General features: G+C 33.6%; 1 protein-coding gene across 13 annotated transcripts in view; it reads left to right on the top strand.

Moving 5' to 3' along the window:
* Nucleotides 1-17,778, top strand: part of DOCK7 (dedicator of cytokinesis 7) — a 178,822-nt gene that overhangs the window by 26,791 nt on the left and 134,253 nt on the right. For 12 of the 13 annotated variants that reach the window (XR_004325106.1, XR_004325107.1, XM_032494450.1 and 9 more), the window contains exons 3-10: nucleotides 2,078-2,253; nucleotides 2,442-2,510; nucleotides 6,411-6,540; nucleotides 6,635-6,847; nucleotides 7,163-7,248; nucleotides 7,830-7,896; nucleotides 8,820-8,969; nucleotides 15,483-15,563. Coding sequence is in view for 11 of the 13 variants with exons in the window: in XM_032494450.1 (XP_032350341.1) it covers nucleotides 2,078-2,253; nucleotides 2,442-2,510; nucleotides 6,411-6,540; nucleotides 6,635-6,847; nucleotides 7,163-7,248; nucleotides 7,830-7,896; nucleotides 8,820-8,969; nucleotides 15,483-15,563 (972 nt within the window). In the remaining 2 variants the exon portion in view is untranslated. Of the gene's footprint in view, nucleotides 1-2,077; nucleotides 2,254-2,441; nucleotides 2,511-6,410; nucleotides 6,541-6,634; nucleotides 6,848-7,162; nucleotides 7,249-7,829; nucleotides 7,897-8,819; nucleotides 8,970-15,482; nucleotides 15,564-17,778 lie in introns of those variants that run through there. The other variant, XM_032494453.1, reaches the window with a different exon arrangement.

The raw sequence follows: 17,778 nt of genomic DNA, 5'->3' as shown, positions 1-17,778 counted from the left end.
CTCAGCTGTTGCTTTCTCGGTGGTTTGGCCGGGGAGAACAGGCTTTGGTGGTTTTTGTTGTTGGTGGTGGTGGTTTTTTTCCCCTGTGCTCTTTGGTGTTTCTAGATTGTGGGCTTCTCTAGCTCCAAATCTGGAGTATATTAAGTCAAGAAGAAATTTTAAGTAACTCATTGCTGTACTGTTCCTTGGGTCCTGAGATCCCTGTTGGTGTGCCTTTTCTCTCTCCACCTTTCAGAGTCATCTTGTGTTTATTTTATAAACAACATGAAGTGTTTGTAGTTGTAATTAGTGGGAATAATAGAGAAAAGTACGTCTACTCCATCTTCCTAGAAGTGGAAGTACCTCCTCATAACTTTTGAGGTTGAGTGCTTTTTCATGTGCTAACTGGCTATTCTTACATCTTCCTTTGTGAATGTCTTATCACCTTCCCCTTATCCCCCATTTAATTGAGAAGATAGTTTGTTTTTACGGTTGAGATGAAGGACTTCTTTATGTATTCTAGATGCCAGTCCCTTATTAAATATATCTTGTAAGTATTTTCTTTTAGTGTGGCTTGCCTATTCATTTTCTTAGCTGTTTTTTTGGGGGGGGCATTTCATTATTTACTTAAATAATTTACTGAGGTAAAATTCACAGTCTAGAAATTAACCATTTTAAAATGAACAATTCTTAAATTAAAAAAAATGAACAGTTCAGTGGCATTTAGTACATTCACAGTGTTCTTAACTGTCTTTTGATGTGTCAGATTTTCTTTTATGATTATCCCTTTCTGTCATGTTTAAGAAACCTTTGCATACTTCCAAATTTTGAAGACATACTCCTATAACTCCTTCTATCAGCTTTATAGTTTTAGCATTATTGTTTATATCTGTGATCCGTTGCAAGTTCATTTTTGTACATGTTATGATATAAGGATTAAGATTCATTTCCACCCCCATATAGATAATTTTTTCAGCAACAGTAGTTGAAAAAGATTTCCCTTTCCCTGATGAATTTCTTCTTTCTCTCTATCAAGAACATTGTGATAGTGTATTATGTACTTGGTAGAATGGCTAAGATAGAATGCTTATGAGAGAAAACCATGAATTTTAGGGCTTAAAGACCCAGTTTAAATTTTTGTTCTATCATTTTGTGGCTATTTTATTTTCAGAAATTAATTTATTTGAGCACAATTGCCTTTACTTGTAGAATTGAAATAGTAATTATCTCTAACTTACAGAGTTTGGGGAGGCTTCAGTGAGAATACACACAATGATGATGATAATAATAGCTACTATCAATGGGTAGAAATCAAAGTTTTGGCAAGGTCGCACCCTCTTCAGAGGCTCCCTTCAAAATCAGTTTCTTGCCTCTTCCAGATTCTGTTGGCTGCTTGTGGCCACATCATTTCCATCTTTAAGACCAGAATCTTCAAATCTGTTTGCTGTGTCTCCGTATGGCTTTTGTGTGGCCCAAACCTCCCTCTTTCTTCGATATATATGATTACATTTAGGACCGACTAAGATAATCCAGGATAATGACCCTATTTGAAGGTCCTTAATGATGTCTTCAGGCACTCTTTTATTTTATGTTTTATTTGTTTATTTATTTTCACATATAAGGTCCGTGGATTGGGATGTGGAGATCCTTTGGAGGGCCATTTTTCAATGTATTGCAGTGTGGTTATACATTTTTACTAGGATTATCAACAACAGCGTACAAAGTAAAAGCACCGTTAAGAAGCTTAGCAATGAAACTTTCAAACTATAAAAAAGAATTCCTTCAACGAGCATTTTGTCACTGTAAAGTATTATGGAACTGTTAATTATCTTTACTGTTTTTATGTGAAGGTTATGGGCAGAATCTAAGCAAGAAGATCAAAGAGAGTATGACCCGAAGCATAAAGGAGTATGAGGCCAACACCTTGTGGTTTCTTTAGTGCATCTGGCTGAATATCTGTTGACATTTTAGAAATAACTAGGTCACAAACATATTATATTTTAAAAAAATAATAAATTTTCTTTGCTTAAAGTTTTAAAATTCTTGCATCCACCTCTTCCTTTCTACCCACCTCTCATGCCCACCCCTCTTTATAAAGGTGCCCCTTACTGAAGCAGTGGATCCAGTGGATTTGGAAGATTACCTCATTACTCATCCCTTAGCTGTGGATTCTGGGCCTCTAAGGGATTTGGTTGAGTTCCCTCCAGATGATATTGAAGTGGTTTATAGTCCTAGGGACTGCAGAACCCTTGTTTCAGCTGTACCTGAAGAAAGGTAAAGAGACATTTACCTATTTCTGGGTTTTGGGTAACTATAGAAAGGCTACATTCCATTTTTAAATTTAGATCCTATTTCTTGTGGTTGTGTTGTTTCCTGTTATATGAACAAGAATGCAGCAGTCAAATTCACAAACATCAATGCTTTCCTGTCTAAATTATAAAAAATTTTCTTTTTTAAAATAGTGAAATGGATCCACATGTTAGAGATTGTATAAGAAGTTATACAGAAGACTGGGCAATTGTGATCAGAAAGTAAGTTATATGTTTATAACATTTAAAAATGCTGAGTAGGATCTATAAATGGATTAAGGTGGATAAATACTAATTATGAGACCTGAAAATTCATTTTAAAAAAGAGCTGAAAAAGTAAAAGGACCTTGCATATAGATATTTTCTCCTTAGGAGTTCCGCAACTACTTTCAGTGACTTTCCTTTTAAAATAATAGGTTCGTGGGGCTAGTATTTCTGTATTATCATGGATCATTAATAACTAATAATGATAATGATTTGTGGTTTAATTCTTTTTGAGAAATCATGAGTAAGTATTGATGAATAATTTGTATTTCTCAAAAAGAATCCAATTTATTGAAACTTAAATGGTTAAGATAAATTTAACAGCTAGTTTTCCAGATTGAGCTGTTTGAAAGGTCTCTACCCGTTATCAACTAACTGAATATTTACAGGTCCTTGACGTGTACATCCAATCAAGTAAATATTTGTAAAAAAAATAATGTTTTGTTTTACCATGGAATTAATTTTTCTAATGGATGGTGTTTGAAATATCAGGTCAGACTTTTCTTTTGCTGATTTGCATAATGAAGAAGGGTCTTCATACTGAATCTTCTTAGCCTTATTGTATTTTTCTAAAGGAAATATAATGACTGAAGTAGTGGAGAATTGCTATGACATTATATTTTTGAGACATGAAGTTATCTTTGCTAAGTTGTACTAGCAACAGCGATGTATCCATTGCTTATTGTTTTGCCCTTATGGCTGCTGTCTTATTTCACTGCGTTTAATATTGTGCTAAGCGTCACTCTTGGGGATACTGCTGACATGCTTTTTAGTTTTAGTGTGACCTAATAAAAGCACAGTCGGCTACCCTTTATAAAGAAGAGCTGTTTTTATGAACTTACAATTTTGATAAGTATTACAGTAGCCAGATTTTAGACATTACTGAACATATATGCAAAGAGGTAAAGAGTTTTATGTTCCTCTGTCACATAACTCAAAGTCTTTACCTCTTTGCATGAATGTTGGAAAGTTATAATCAGAAATCCTAATAAAAAGAGATTAGTTGCAAAATATATTAACCTCAGAATCATGGGAGTCTGCTACTTAATTCTAATCATGGAGTTAACGGACTTGATTTAGACAAGAGGGTAAGATAGTAACATTTATGGTTATTTGCTATATGCTAGGCATTTTATTGGATACTTTACACTCACTTCATCTAAGGTTTCAACAGATAAGGTAGCTCAGGCTCATAGTGGTTAAGTAATTTCTTTGAGGTCCCATTAATCAAAAAGTGGGATAGCCAGGAGTAGAACCTAGAAGCATCAGATTCTAATGCTTATATTGTTCTTTTATACTAGATATTATTTATTATCTGCAGTGGTAGGCAGATACAGTATTTCCAGACAAATATGGGTTTACAAAATAAAAAGTGAGCATTAGAACCTAGAATTGCCAACTATTTGATGAAAACCACTTGAAAGAAAATTATCAAACTACAAATAAAAGAACTAACAATTTAGGAAATAGTTAATAGAATATAGATCAAGACCCATACGTGTAACTAATATCCTCAAAGAGATGTGAAAAGATATGGTAACCAAATAAAAAAATCAACTAGTTATCTTTGGAAGTGAAAATTTTGTTCAGTGAAAAAAAATGTTAAAACTCAGCAGATAAGCTTAATGGCAGAGTGAATGTGACTGAAAAGTGGAGTAGTAAGTTATAAGAGGAAACCAAAACATTTTTCTGTAATTCAGCACAGAAGGGTAAAGGGATTCAACACATACTAATTAAGAGGCTGGTATTTGCCAGGCACTGTGCTAATCAATGATGGTACAGCGGTCAACGAAACTAACTCCCTGCCCTCATGGAGCCTACATTCTACTTGGGGTTGAGGGCAATGACAGTAAATAAACACAGATAAATACGTAATACATGTGGTGAAGGCAAATCTTGTAGAGAAAAAAAAGTAGGATAAGGGGGATACGGAGAGCCAAAAATAGGTGATTCTACTTTTTATAACTAATCAGAAGAGGCCTTCCTGAAGAGATGAATTAGAGCAAAGACCTGAAGGAAGCAAGGGAATAAGCCGCCTGGATATCTGGGGGAAGAGTGTATTAGGCAGAGGGAAGAGCAGTACACGCAACGGCTCCATATTGGAAGCTAGGAATGTTCAAGGAATACTAAGGAGGTCAGTGTGGCTGGAACAGAGTAAGTGAGGGAGAGAATGCCAGGATATGAAGTCATAGAAATGGTGATGCTGGGTGGGTAATCATGTAGAGCCTTCTCATAGCAACTGACTAGAAGAACAGAATGATAATATAGAAAAGAGTATTGATCATGAATCATGTCATTCTTCTCAGGTCTCTTGAATTTCATACTATCAATTTTTTAGGACATGAAGCAGAACACAACAGTATTCTGGATTATTAGAGTATCTTAGATATGCAACTTCATGAATTAAGCCCCCCCCCCTTTTTTTTTTACTATATCTCATTTTTATTAAAAAATACAAATATATGTATATGCATGTATGTATATACTTAGGTATATGTATATACTTATGATTATACATATGCCCAGGAAAAGATCCTAAACACTAGTTCAACACTGATAATCTCTGAGTAGTAGAAATATAATGATTTTATTTTTATCAGTCTGTATTTTTAAGTTTTCAGTAAGAAACATGGATTCGTTCTGTAATACTAAAATGTTATTAAAGAAACTTTTTCATGTAGAAAAGCAATAGTGCATTCTGTCCTTTAAGGAAAATAAAAATGTTTCCATTGAGAAAAATGACTAGAAGATAGCTTAATAACTGGTAATGGTCTTTGGCTGTTAAGTTTTGTCTATTTGTTTTTAGTCTACATGGTGTAAAGAGGCAAACAGACCCGTGTTTGAATTCAAACTCTGTCACTTTTCAGGCATTTTTACACAAATTAAGGCACTTTAAACATTTCATGAAAGATTAAAACACCTTCTGAGTAATATCTTTCATATTGCTATATTGAGTATTTTTATTTTAGTTCTTCTAGAGAAAAATGCTTTTATTTTGTGATTATGTTGTGATGTGAACATGATGTAGCTGCTGTGCAATACCTTTAGCAACAAGACGTGTTGTGAATAATTCATATCAAGTGTGATTCTTTACTATTTCATAAATTGACTGATAGAACCATATCATCCTCTGGTAATTATGATTTTTTTTTGCTCCAATTAAAAATTTGCCCAGTTTGACTGTATGGGGTGTGGCACAGTAATTGCTCTTTGATCCTACTGTCTGAGATTCTTGGATATTGGATTGTTAAGGAGTAAGTTTACGCTAAGAGTTATTCTTAGACTACTGCATAGATCATATAACAATATATGTTAATTAAGAATGTATGTACATAGTGCTATAGATCTTGCTATTTCTCATTTTAAGAGTCTGAAGCTTTAGATTGTTTAAGATCTTTTGTACATAATGAGATACAGCGAAAGTTTTTTGCCTGTTTGAAATTTTAAGGTTTTGATTCTCTGTATGTTTTTTGCCTTTTTAAAATTTGCATTGTTATAAATGCAGTATATACTTTCTACTCTCTCATTTTATTCTTTAACCCCGCTTTCCATCTTTTCCTTTTACTGACCAATTCTCTGAATTGAAAGTACAACTTAAGTTATACCCACATGATTGGCATGGAGAAGAAGGACTGTATGATTTACTTTTGGAAACTCAATCTGCTTTCTAGTTGGATTAAAGGAACTTTGAATGGAAGTTTTCTTAAATCTCTGATTAAATGTGTAATACACTCAAAACTGCCACATCTTATTATGTAAAGAAATTATGCAGAGAATAGTTGCTTATTACATAATGATGATGGAAAAGTTAAAAATTTTCAAAAACTGATATTTACTTAACTATTTTATTTTGAATAGATATCATAAACTGGGAACAGGATTTAATCCTAATACATTAGATAAACAGAAAGAAAGGCAAAAAGGTTTGCCAAAGCAGGTCTTTGAATCTGATGAAGCTCCAGATGGCAACAGCTACCAGGATGAACAAGTAATACTTTTATTTTTAAATGACTATAAGAAGTTATTTTAAAATAGTTAATTTTTTATTCATTAATTAATATATGTAACATTTTGCATGACAGGATGATCTTAAAAGACGTTCAATGTCAATAGACGATACTCCAAGGGGTAGCTGGGCCTGCAGTATTTTTGACTTGAAAAATTCACTTCCTGATGCTTTGCTTCCCAATTTGCTTGATCGAACTCCAAATGAAGAAATAGACCGTCAGAATGATGACCAAAGGAAATCAAACCGTCACAAGGAACTCTTTGCTTTGCATCCATCACCAGATGAGGTATAGATATTTGGATATAAAAAAGCAAATGATTATTAAGATACATATTTTGGGAGTATGAATTGTATACAGTATTATAATAATGTAGAGAACAAAACTTAACTAAAACATAGCAATGCTTTTTATAAATGAAACATAATTGATCATACTTATGATCTAATGACTCCTGTTAGAGGATAAATAGGCCATTCATTTCTGTGTTCAGTTGTGAAGATTAAAAGTAGTAGATTAATAAAATAAGTTCCTAAAAAATAAATTGTAAAGTGTTGAAATATGGTAAGTGCATTCATTTTGGTGTTGCTTGTCAATTTGTAGGAAGAACCAATAGAACGACTTAGTGTTCCTGATGTGCCCAAAGAACATTTTGGTCAAAGACTTCTTGTAAAATGTTTATCATTGAAGTGAGTATCTGTTTTGTTTACTATATAACTTTTATTTACTGGAATAATATTTTGAGTACATATATAACAAAATCCCAGTAGATTTTATACTTGTGTTTGTGTCCTTTTGAAAAGTATCATTCTATACATAATTTTAAATGCTAACTAAGTATTTAATCTTGCCTATGAAACTTAGCTTTAGAGCATTTTTGGCTCACAGGTGAAGATGATTCTTTGCTTCACTATGCAATTAGTCTTAAAATTGGAAAAATATTCACTGAGATCTACAGTATTTTATCAGACACTGTTCCTGGCTTGGGGAATATAAAGATAAAGTATCTTTTTTTCTTAGGGTCGATTTTATATTTGTTACATGGTAGACTTTTTTTTTTTAAGATTTTGAAGTATGCATAAATGGTTGATTTAGACTTTGAAAGATATACATGGGAAAGTGTGTTTCAGGAAGAAGGGTAGCATAGATGGTGTAGCACCAATGTAGAAAAGTACAAGGTATTGAGAGAATTTATTTTTGGAAAGAGATTTCTCTGCATTGTGTATTTTATATTTATTTGTTAACTTCTTCATCCTTTTCCTTCGTGAAGGTTTGAGATTGAAATTGAACCCATTTTTGCAAGTTTGGCTTTATATGATGTCAAGGAAAAGAAAAAGGTGAGGCTATATAATTTGAATGTAGTCTTTTGTTACAATCATAGATTTCAGAAACCTGTTTTTAAGTAGTTTTATAAGATAAATTAGTAATTATTTTTGAGAATTATTAAACATGAATTTTTTAAGAGAAAACAGAAATTTAAGACTTATTAAGTATTTTCTTACTGTAAGTAGTAAAGTTGACCTAGTTTTTATTTCATTGAAAGAGTTCCAAAAGCAAGTAGCAGAAGCGACTTTCTTTTAATTTAAGAAATAGAAAATATAATTTTAAGCAAACAATGTTATAAAGGGTTAGAATAATGGTAACAGTGAATTTATATTGATATAATTTTGAAATTCTTACTAGCTGAAAGATCATGTATGTATATTTTAAATATTCTTGCCTAAGATATTGCCCTTAGATTTGCCATCATATCTTTATTACGCTTAGGAGTTTTTCAGACCACTATTTCATACAGCATTTCAATATCCTAAGCCTAATGTGTAGTAGAAACTTGAAATGCCTGTAGTAACTTCTGCTGTAAACAGTTATGGGTTTCTATAGCAGAACTCTACTTCAGCGACTTGTATTTGCTAAATCAAATCTTCTGAGATATCATTTATATAATTTTTTAAAGACTCATTGGAGTAATTCATCTCAGTGATAATTTCTTTGTAAAATTTCTAATCAAAAGGTTGCATTTCTAATCAAATGAGCTTGGGATATTGTTTTTCAGAATATGTTTTTGCATTATATTTCCAAATTGCAGATTTTTTTTTGCTTTGATTTAGACATGTAAAGATTGGTCAGTGAAATATATGGGAAACTGTATGTTAGTATAATGCTCTAGTATCTGAAGTATTTTAAGACTGAGTACGTATGATTTTTGTGTTTTTTTTTAAATGCACCGATTTTAAATTTAATATATGAATATATTTTTTAGATTTCAGAAAATTTTTATTTTGACCTTAATTCTGAGCAGATGAAAGGATTATTACGTCCACATGTACCACCTGCTGCCATTACCACCCTGGCAAGATCAGCTATTTTTTCTATCACTTATCCTTCGCAAGATGTTTTTCTTGTAATAAAGGTGAGAATAATGCTAAATGTGTTTGTTTATTTGTGTTGCATCTGTATGCTTGTATCCTTATCAATATTGTAAGCTTTTCAAGGGCAAAGATTTTATCTTTACCTATTTTTTCATCTTAATATTTCTTAATAATTTTGGATGTACACTATAGGTACTACTAAATTTTGATTTTAAGGAATTGGTTCATGTGATTGTGGGAGCTGGCAAGTTTTAAATGTGTAGGGGAGGATGACAGGCTAGAAATTCAGGTAAGAGTTGATGTTGTAGTCTTGAGTATGAATTCTGCAGGGCAGCAGACTGGAAACTCAGGCAGGATTTCTATGTTGCAGTCTTGAGAATTCCTTCTTTGAGAAACATTGGTCTTTGTTCTTAAGGCCTTTAACTAACTGGATGAAGCACATCCACAAAACGGAGGGTAATCTGCTTTACTCAAAGTCTACAGATTTAAAAGTTAAGCACCTCTAAAAAATACCTTCACAGCAACATTTAGACTGATGTTTGATCAAACAACTGAGCATCATAGACTAGCCACGTTGACATATAAAATTAACCATCATAGGAGCTATCCTACTTTATCACTCAGTTCCTAAATTACATAAATACTAAAATCCCAGTCCCTGAGATCATGCAGCATTATGATTTGACTGCCAGCTAATTAAGAATAAAGATTACAAATTCTAAAATCTGAATATTACTAAGATACTTAGCGTAGGGTAACTTAAGACTAATTTACTTGAACTTGACCTTGACTTGAGAGTAGCCTAAAATATATTCCTTAATCATTTTATCTTTATTTATATAAAATTATCATTAAAAGGTAATGAATTTTATAATAAGGTTATAAAGTGGATTGTCATGAAATGAATTTTATTTACCCACAGGAATAATGTCCTAATTTGTGGAAACATTCCTATGAATTCAGGTTAAAATAAATCTTAGTTACAATGAACAGTCCTACAAGCAAAGATTTAGCAGCTGTGGTCTTCAGAAACTCACTGAAGAGTAAAGTTCCATCTATTAATACAATTGATAAATGTATTTTGCAGATTTATTTTACATGGGAAAATAGTAAGTTTTCATAAAATAAAACATACTTGAGGGAATAAGCTGGAAAGATAGAGATGATGATTGGTATTCTGGCTGCTTGAAAATGAAATTATACTATATGATCTCAGCTGTGTAAAATATATACACACACACCTATACACACATAAATGTTTGCAAATACATATGAAAAGATTTTTCTATAATTTCAAAAATATCAAGAAGTTAAAATGTTAAAAAAAATTTTAAAGAAAATGTATTTATGAGGTTTTCTTAAGTCGTAGTCAACAGGATGTTTTGTTTTTTGAGAGGAAAAATCCCTTTGACTTGTGTATTTGTTATAGCTCTACAAGAATAAAAAGGCAAAATCCCAGGGACATACGACAATAAACATTTTGTAGTTCATGCATCTGAGTTGTCTGGTGGTCAGCTGATCTAGGCTATACTCTGTTAGGTGGCTGTGCTCCTTCCAGATATCTGTAGATTGGCTTAGCTTCTTTGTATGTCTCTCTTCTAGCCGGCTAGACTGGCATGTTCTCACGGTGATTGCAGAAGTGCCGAAGAGCATACCCAGTTGCACAGGCATTTTTGTAGCCTATGGTCACATCACAGCAGCTAACATTTTTTTGGCCAAACAGGTCACATGACAGAACATAAGCTCAAGGAACTGTGATATGTACTTGTCCTCTTTATTTGAAGGAATTGGCAATGTCATATAGCCTGAGAGGGGTAAAGGGAGGGTGAAGAGTTGGGACTGTTAGTGTAATCTGTCACTGTCTGCGATACTGAGATTCTGACTCATCTAGAATTACTAATTCCTTGCTCACTTTTGTGCCTGGTTTGTTAGCATGGTTACTTTCTGGTAAATATATGAAGGGGTGATACCATTATGTTTGGATTATTGTTTACCTAAGCTTCTGTGTAGGGAACCAAAAAACAAAGCACCTTGGAAGAAACCCACAAATAGACAAACAAAAACTTGGGTTACAATAAGGTAATGATAATTAAGTTTACTTAAGGATTATTTTAATTAATTTTTTATTGAAGTATGACATACTTATAAAAAGTACACACCAATCAGAAATACATAGTTTGATGAACTATTTCCAAATGAATACGTTTATATTACTACCTACCCAGGTTAAGAAACAAAACATTACCAGAATCCCAGAAATTGCCCTTGTGCCTCATCTTGTTCACTGTTCCTTTTTTTTCCCTGTAATTTTGGCTTGTTTTTGAACACTATATTAGTGGGATCCAACAGTATACATGTAATTTTTACTTGCTTTTTTCTGCTCTACAATGATCATGTGATTAATCTGTGCTACTGTATGCAGCAGTTTGAAAGTTCTTTTACATGACTTTGTAGTATTTCCTTATATGAATGTATCACACTTTATCCATTTTACTGGTAATAGATGTTTTGGTTCATTCAGTTTTGTAACTTGTATCAGCAATTTTGTAAATATTTGCATTCCATGAATATAGATATATGTACTGATTTCTATTTAGTATATTCCTGAGAGTAGAATTGCTGAATCATAAGATATTTGTATGTCACCTTTGGTAGATGCTGCCATATAGGTTTCCAGAGCTTCTGTGATAGTTGCATTTCCACCAGGACTGAATAAGAGTTTGTTAGTCACACTTGGTATTTATCAGTGTTATAAAAAATTGGATATAAGATACATATAATGAGATCTATATAGTATACAAATGGGTAAACAGCTTGGTGAATTCTTACGTATGTATTCATCTATGTAATCATTACTGAGCTCAAGCCGAATAGTATTTCCATCACTCCATCACCCTGGAGAGTTCATTTGTTCGTCTTTCTAGTCACCACCCTGTCTCTTCCACCAGATAACGAGTATTCCAACTTAAATCACCATCGTTTAGCTGTTCCTCTTTTTGAATTTCATATGAACAGAATCATACGGTAGGCAATCTTTTGTGCCTGGCTTGTTTCACTCAATATAATTTCTGTGAGAGTCCTCTATATTGGTATGTATAACAGTAGTTTGTTCTTTCATTTTTATTATCAAGTTGTACTCCATTGTCTGATTTTAACATATTTTATTTATTCTGCTTAGATAAAGGATAGGCCTTAATAGACCATAGTTTTTTTCCCCCTAGTGTACACCTCGTTTTCAATTGCTTATTATAAATAAAGCTCTGTGCACATTCTTTAACAAGTCTTTTGGTATCTGAGTATATACACTTGTTTGTGTTTGATATTGATGGATAATAGGGTAGATGCATGTTTAGCCTAAATACATATATCAGATTCCCAGAATGAGTCAACCATTTTCCACTCTTAACAACACCGGTATTTGTCAGTCTTCTTAATTGTAGCCATTCTGGTATTCACTGTGGTTTTAGTTTGCATTTCCCCTGACTAGTAATGGTTTAACCATCTTTATACACTTACTGGTCATTGGATATTCTCTTTATGAGATGCCTGGTGAAATCATTTGCCCATATTTTTATTGGGTTATTTTAGCTTTTTTATTATTGATTTGTAGGAATTCTTAATATATTCTGGATGTTATTTTGTTGTTGGTTATTTGTATTCACATTTTTTGCCACTCTGTGTTTGCTTTCTCACAGACTGCTGTCCTTTGATGAACTGAAGTTTATAGTTTACATGTTGTCTAATTTATCAACCATTTTCTTTATGGCTATGGTATTTTGTGTTCTGTGTATGAAATTTTTGCTTCTTTTATGTTCAAAACACATTCTCTTAAGTGATTCCTTGTAAGAGTAATTGTTTCACCTTACACATATAAGTTTGGGGTGATGTCAGATGATCAATCCCCCCTGAATACTGAATAACCAAACGACCAGGCACTATTGATTGAAAAGACTGTTTTTCCTCCTGCTGCTCTTGCAGAGTATCCTGTGTCATAAATCAAGTGCTCATATGTATGAGGTTTCCCCTTCTTTTTTGGTTGCAGGTCTATTTGTCTTTAATTGACACCAGTACTACATTGCTTTAATCATTGTAGTTTGTAAAATATAGTGTATTTTTTTCTAACTTTATTTTTCAAGATTGGCTTTGATGTTATTGACTGTTTACATTTTTGTGAAATTTTTGCTTGTTAGTCCTTCTCCACTGCAGGCATACTCTCTCTCAAGAAAGGTCTTGCTGACATGTTGACTGAGATTGCATTAAATATACTGATCAGTTTGGGAAAGTTGACATCTTTAAACTGCTGCATATTCTAGTCAATGAACACAGTATATCCCTCCATGTTTTTAGGTCTTTTTCTCTTATATCTTCCTCATAATTTAATACTTTTGACCCTTTTATAAATGATACTAAATATTTTTCATTTTAAATTATATATAGGAACTTGATTTCATTTGTTACTGGTATATATGTGATTATCTTTTCTTTGTAAACTTTTATTTGTAGTTAGTAACATGCACAAGGTGTACACCTTCTTTAATTTTTGCATATACCTAACTCGGTAATATAACCAACATCCAGATCAAGGTATGGAACATTACCCACAACCTTCTTTGTGCCTCTTCCTACTACACTGACTTTGATCACCATAAACTAGTTTAGCCTCTTTTTGCATGTCATAGGAAAGAAATCATAGGATATACATTCTTGTATCTGCCATTCTGAAGAATTATGATTGTATGATTCATCATTTTGACATGTAGCAGTAGTTGTTTTTCATTTGGTATATTATCCTATTATATGAATATATCACAGTTTGTCCATTCTCATTTTTTAAGGCTAAATAATATTCCATTGTGTGTGTACACACATACACACTATGTTTTGTTTACTCATTTCTTGATGGACATTTGTTGCTTCTACCTTTTGGCTACTGTGAATAATGCTACTATGAACATGGGTATACAAATATCTGTTAGAGTCCCTGAATATATACCCAGAAATGGATTATTCTATTGAATATATATCCAGAAATAGATTTCCTGAATTATATGATTATATTTTTAAATTTTTGAGGAACCTCTGTACTATTTTCCATAGCAGTGTGCCATTTTACATTCCCACCAAAAGCATACAGAGGTTCCAGTTTTCCATATCCTTGCCAATACTTGTTATTATTATATTTTTGATAATGGCCATCCTGATGAGTGTTAGGTAGTATATCTTTGTGGTTTTGATTTGCATTTCCCTAATGATTAGTGTTGTTGAGCATCTTTTTGTATGTTTCTTAGACATTTGTATGTTTTCTTTGGAGAAATGTCTGTTCAAGTCCTTTGCCCATTTAAAAATCAAATTTATTGCTTTGTTAAGTTGTAGGATTTCTTTATGTATTTTGGATATTAACTCCGTATCAGATACATGATTTTCAGATATTTTCTCATTCTGTGAATTGCCTTTTTACCCTGCTGATTGTGTCCTGTCATGTACAAAAGTGTGAAGTTTTGATACAATCTGATTTAACTAGTTTTACTTTTGCTGCGTGTGCTTTTTTGGGTCAAATCCATGGAAACATTACCAAATCCAATGTCATGAAGCCTTTCCTCTATTTTTTCTTCTAAGAGTTTTATAGTTTTAGGTTTATGTTTAGGTGTTTGATCAATTTTCAGTTAATTTTTGTATATAATGTAACATAAGGGTGTGACTTTATTCTTTTGCGTTTGGATATTCAGGTTTTTTTTTTTTAACAGTATTTATTGAAAAAGGTGTTCTTTCCCCATTTAATGGTCTTGGCATTCTTGTTGAAAATCATTTAGGTATTTATAGTTTTCAGATTATAAGTCTTTTACCTTTTTGGTTAATTACTCAGTATTTTATTCTTTATGATGTTGTTGTAAATGGGATTATTTTCTTAATTTCCTTTTTGAATTGCTCATTGTTAGGGTATAGAAATGCAACTGATTTTTTGTGTGTTGATTTTATATCCCGCAGCCTTACTGAATTTATTAGTTTTAACAGTTTTTTTTGTGGAATGTTAGGGTTTTCTATATAAAAGATTGTGTTATCTGTGTACAGAGATAATTTTACTTCTTCTTTTTCTATTTGGATGTTTTTTTGGGTTTTTTTCTTGTCTAATTGCTCTGGCTCAGACTTCCAGTACTATGTTGAAAAGAATTGTCAAAAATGATCATCCTTATCTTGTTCCTAATCCTAGAGGAGAAGCTCTCAGTCCTTCATTCAGTCAAATCATTCAGTCATTCATTCAGCATTGAATATAATGTTAGCTGTGGGCTTTTCATATATGGTCTTTATTATTTGAGGTAGCTTTCTTCTTTTCCAAGTTTGTTGAGCTTCTTTTTTTTTTTAAATCATGAAGAGATGTTGAATTCTCCAGTTCTTTTTCTACATCAGTTGAGATGATCATGTGGTTTTTTTATGTTATTCTGCTAATGTGTTGTATTATGTTGATTGTTTTTTTTTATGCTGAACCATTCTTGCCTTCCAGGCTGATTACTTTTATTTTTAAGCTTAATTAATCTTTACTTTTTTGCCTTTGACAGCTAGAAAAAGTGCTACAGCAAGGAGACATTGGAGAGTGTGCAGAACCATATATGATTTTCAAAGAAGCAGATGCCACCAAGGTAGAATGTCATGTCTCTTATTTCTCCCACTTTCACAGTCATTAGCAGTCAGTCCCCATTCCCCTCAAATCTCCGAACCCAACCCTAAACAACCTTTAATCTCAAAAATTATAATTTGGGAGGATACTATATGGAGCATATTAAAGAATTTTACTAATTCATTTTTCTGTTGGCTTCCCCATTTTCTTTCTTTTTTTTTCCATTATCACTTAACTTGAGTCACGTGCTATGCTATTCCTTTAAAATCTCCCTCACCCCCAAACTAATTGATTCTTGAAATTTTTTTTCTTAGAGAAAATGAAGTTAATCAGTTTAATTCCTAAATAATAAAAAATTTCCTATATTTACAAAATAGTAATATTGATAGAACTTTTCCTAGCAAAACACAAATATTCTGGGCCTCTGTCTTGCTGCAGATAATTAAGAAATATGATTAAGATTGACAATATAACTTCCATTTTTGCTATCAGATGACTAATTTTTAGAATTTATATAAACTTATAAAGCAAAAATAATTCGTGAAGAAACAGTTGGTACCAAATTCCAGATACCCTGAGTTAGCTATAAGAATGGCAGGTGAGAGAGTTCCAGTCAAAATGGCGGAGTGGTAGGACCACGAGCTTGCCTCTCCTCACATCTGCAATGAAACCACAACTGACTGCTAAACAACCATTGAAGGAAGCCTGGAACCTAGCAAAAAAGATCTTCTGCCACTGGAAACAAAGAGGAAAACCACAGCAGGATGGTAGGAAGGGCGTGCTTGCGATATAATTGGGCCCCATACTTCCCAGGTGGGCTACCCACAAGCTGAAGATTTGTTAAGTCACAAAGGCCCTCCCACAGGAGTGAGAGCTCTAAGCCCACGTCAGGCTCCCCAGCTCAGGTCCTGGCATTGGGAAGAGAAGGAGACCCCCGGACATTTGGTTTTGAAGGCCACGGGGGCTTGGCTCCAGGAGCCCCACGGGACTGGGGGAAATGGAGACTCCATTTGCTTGAGAAGCGTACACAGAAACTCACATGCACCAGGTCCAAGGGCAGAGGCAGTGATTTCGTAGGAACCTGGGCCAGACCTGCCTGCTGGATTTGGAGGGTCTCCTGGGGACGTAGGGGGCGGCTGCAGCTCACTCAGGGGACATAAAAACTGATGACGGACATTCCAGGAGTGTTAATCTACATGAGCTTTCCTGGAGGTTGACATCTTTATTGGATCATTAACACCAAGACCTAGCCCCACCCAACAGCCTGTAGGGAAGCCTTAGGCCAAACAACATACAGGGTGGGAACACAGCCACACCCATCAGCAGACTTCTTAAGCCACAAAGGCCTCTAGACACAGCCCTACCCACCAGAGGTCCAGGACCAAGCTTCACCCATCAGTGGGCAGGCATTGGCTCCTCCTGCCAGGAAACCTGCATAAGCCTCTAGTCCAGCCTTATCCACCAGGTGCAGATACTAGAAATAAGAAAACAATAATCCCAAAGCCTGTGAAAGAAATCCACAAACACGTAGACAATATGATAGCAGCAATATGATAGACAATATGAGGCGGCAAAGGAATGTCTCCCAGGCCAAGGCACAGGATAAAATCCCAGAAGAAGCAACAAGTGATGAGGAGAGAGGTAATTTATCTGAGAAAGAGTTTAAAGTAATGATGGCCAAGATGTTCAGAGAACTCAAGAGAAGTATAGATTCACAGAGGGAAGCTTTTAGCAAAGAGTTGGGAAATACAAAGAATACCCAAACAGAGTTGAAGAATAAAATCACTGAAATGAACAATACACTAGAAGGAACCAAGAATAGACTAAATGAGGCAGAAGAATGGATCAGTGAGCTAAAAGACAGATTAATGGAAATCACTACTTCAGAACAGAAAAAAGACAAAAGAATAAAAAGGAATGAGGATAATTTAAGAGAACTCTGGGACAACATGAAGCACTCTAATATTCACATTATAGGGGTTCCAGGAAGAGAAGAGAGAGAGAAAGGACCTGAGAAAATTTTGGAGAGATAATAACTGCAAACTTCCCCAACTTGGTATAGGAAATAGTCACCCAGGTCCTGGAAGCACAGAGAGTACCACACAGAATAAGCCCAAAGAGGAACACACCAAGGCACATAGTCATCAAATTGACAACGATTAAAGATAAGGAGAAAATATTAAAATTAGCAAGAGAAAAGCAATGAATAACACACAAGGGAACTCCCATAAGTTTAT

Source organism: Camelus ferus, chromosome 13 (genome assembly GCF_009834535.1).
Source record: "Camelus ferus isolate YT-003-E chromosome 13, BCGSAC_Cfer_1.0, whole genome shotgun sequence".
In the NCBI taxonomy this organism is placed as follows: Eukaryota; Metazoa; Chordata; class Mammalia; order Artiodactyla; family Camelidae; genus Camelus; species Camelus ferus.
Note: the sequence above shows the minus strand (reverse complement) of the source record. Positions and strands in the feature narration are given on the sequence as shown.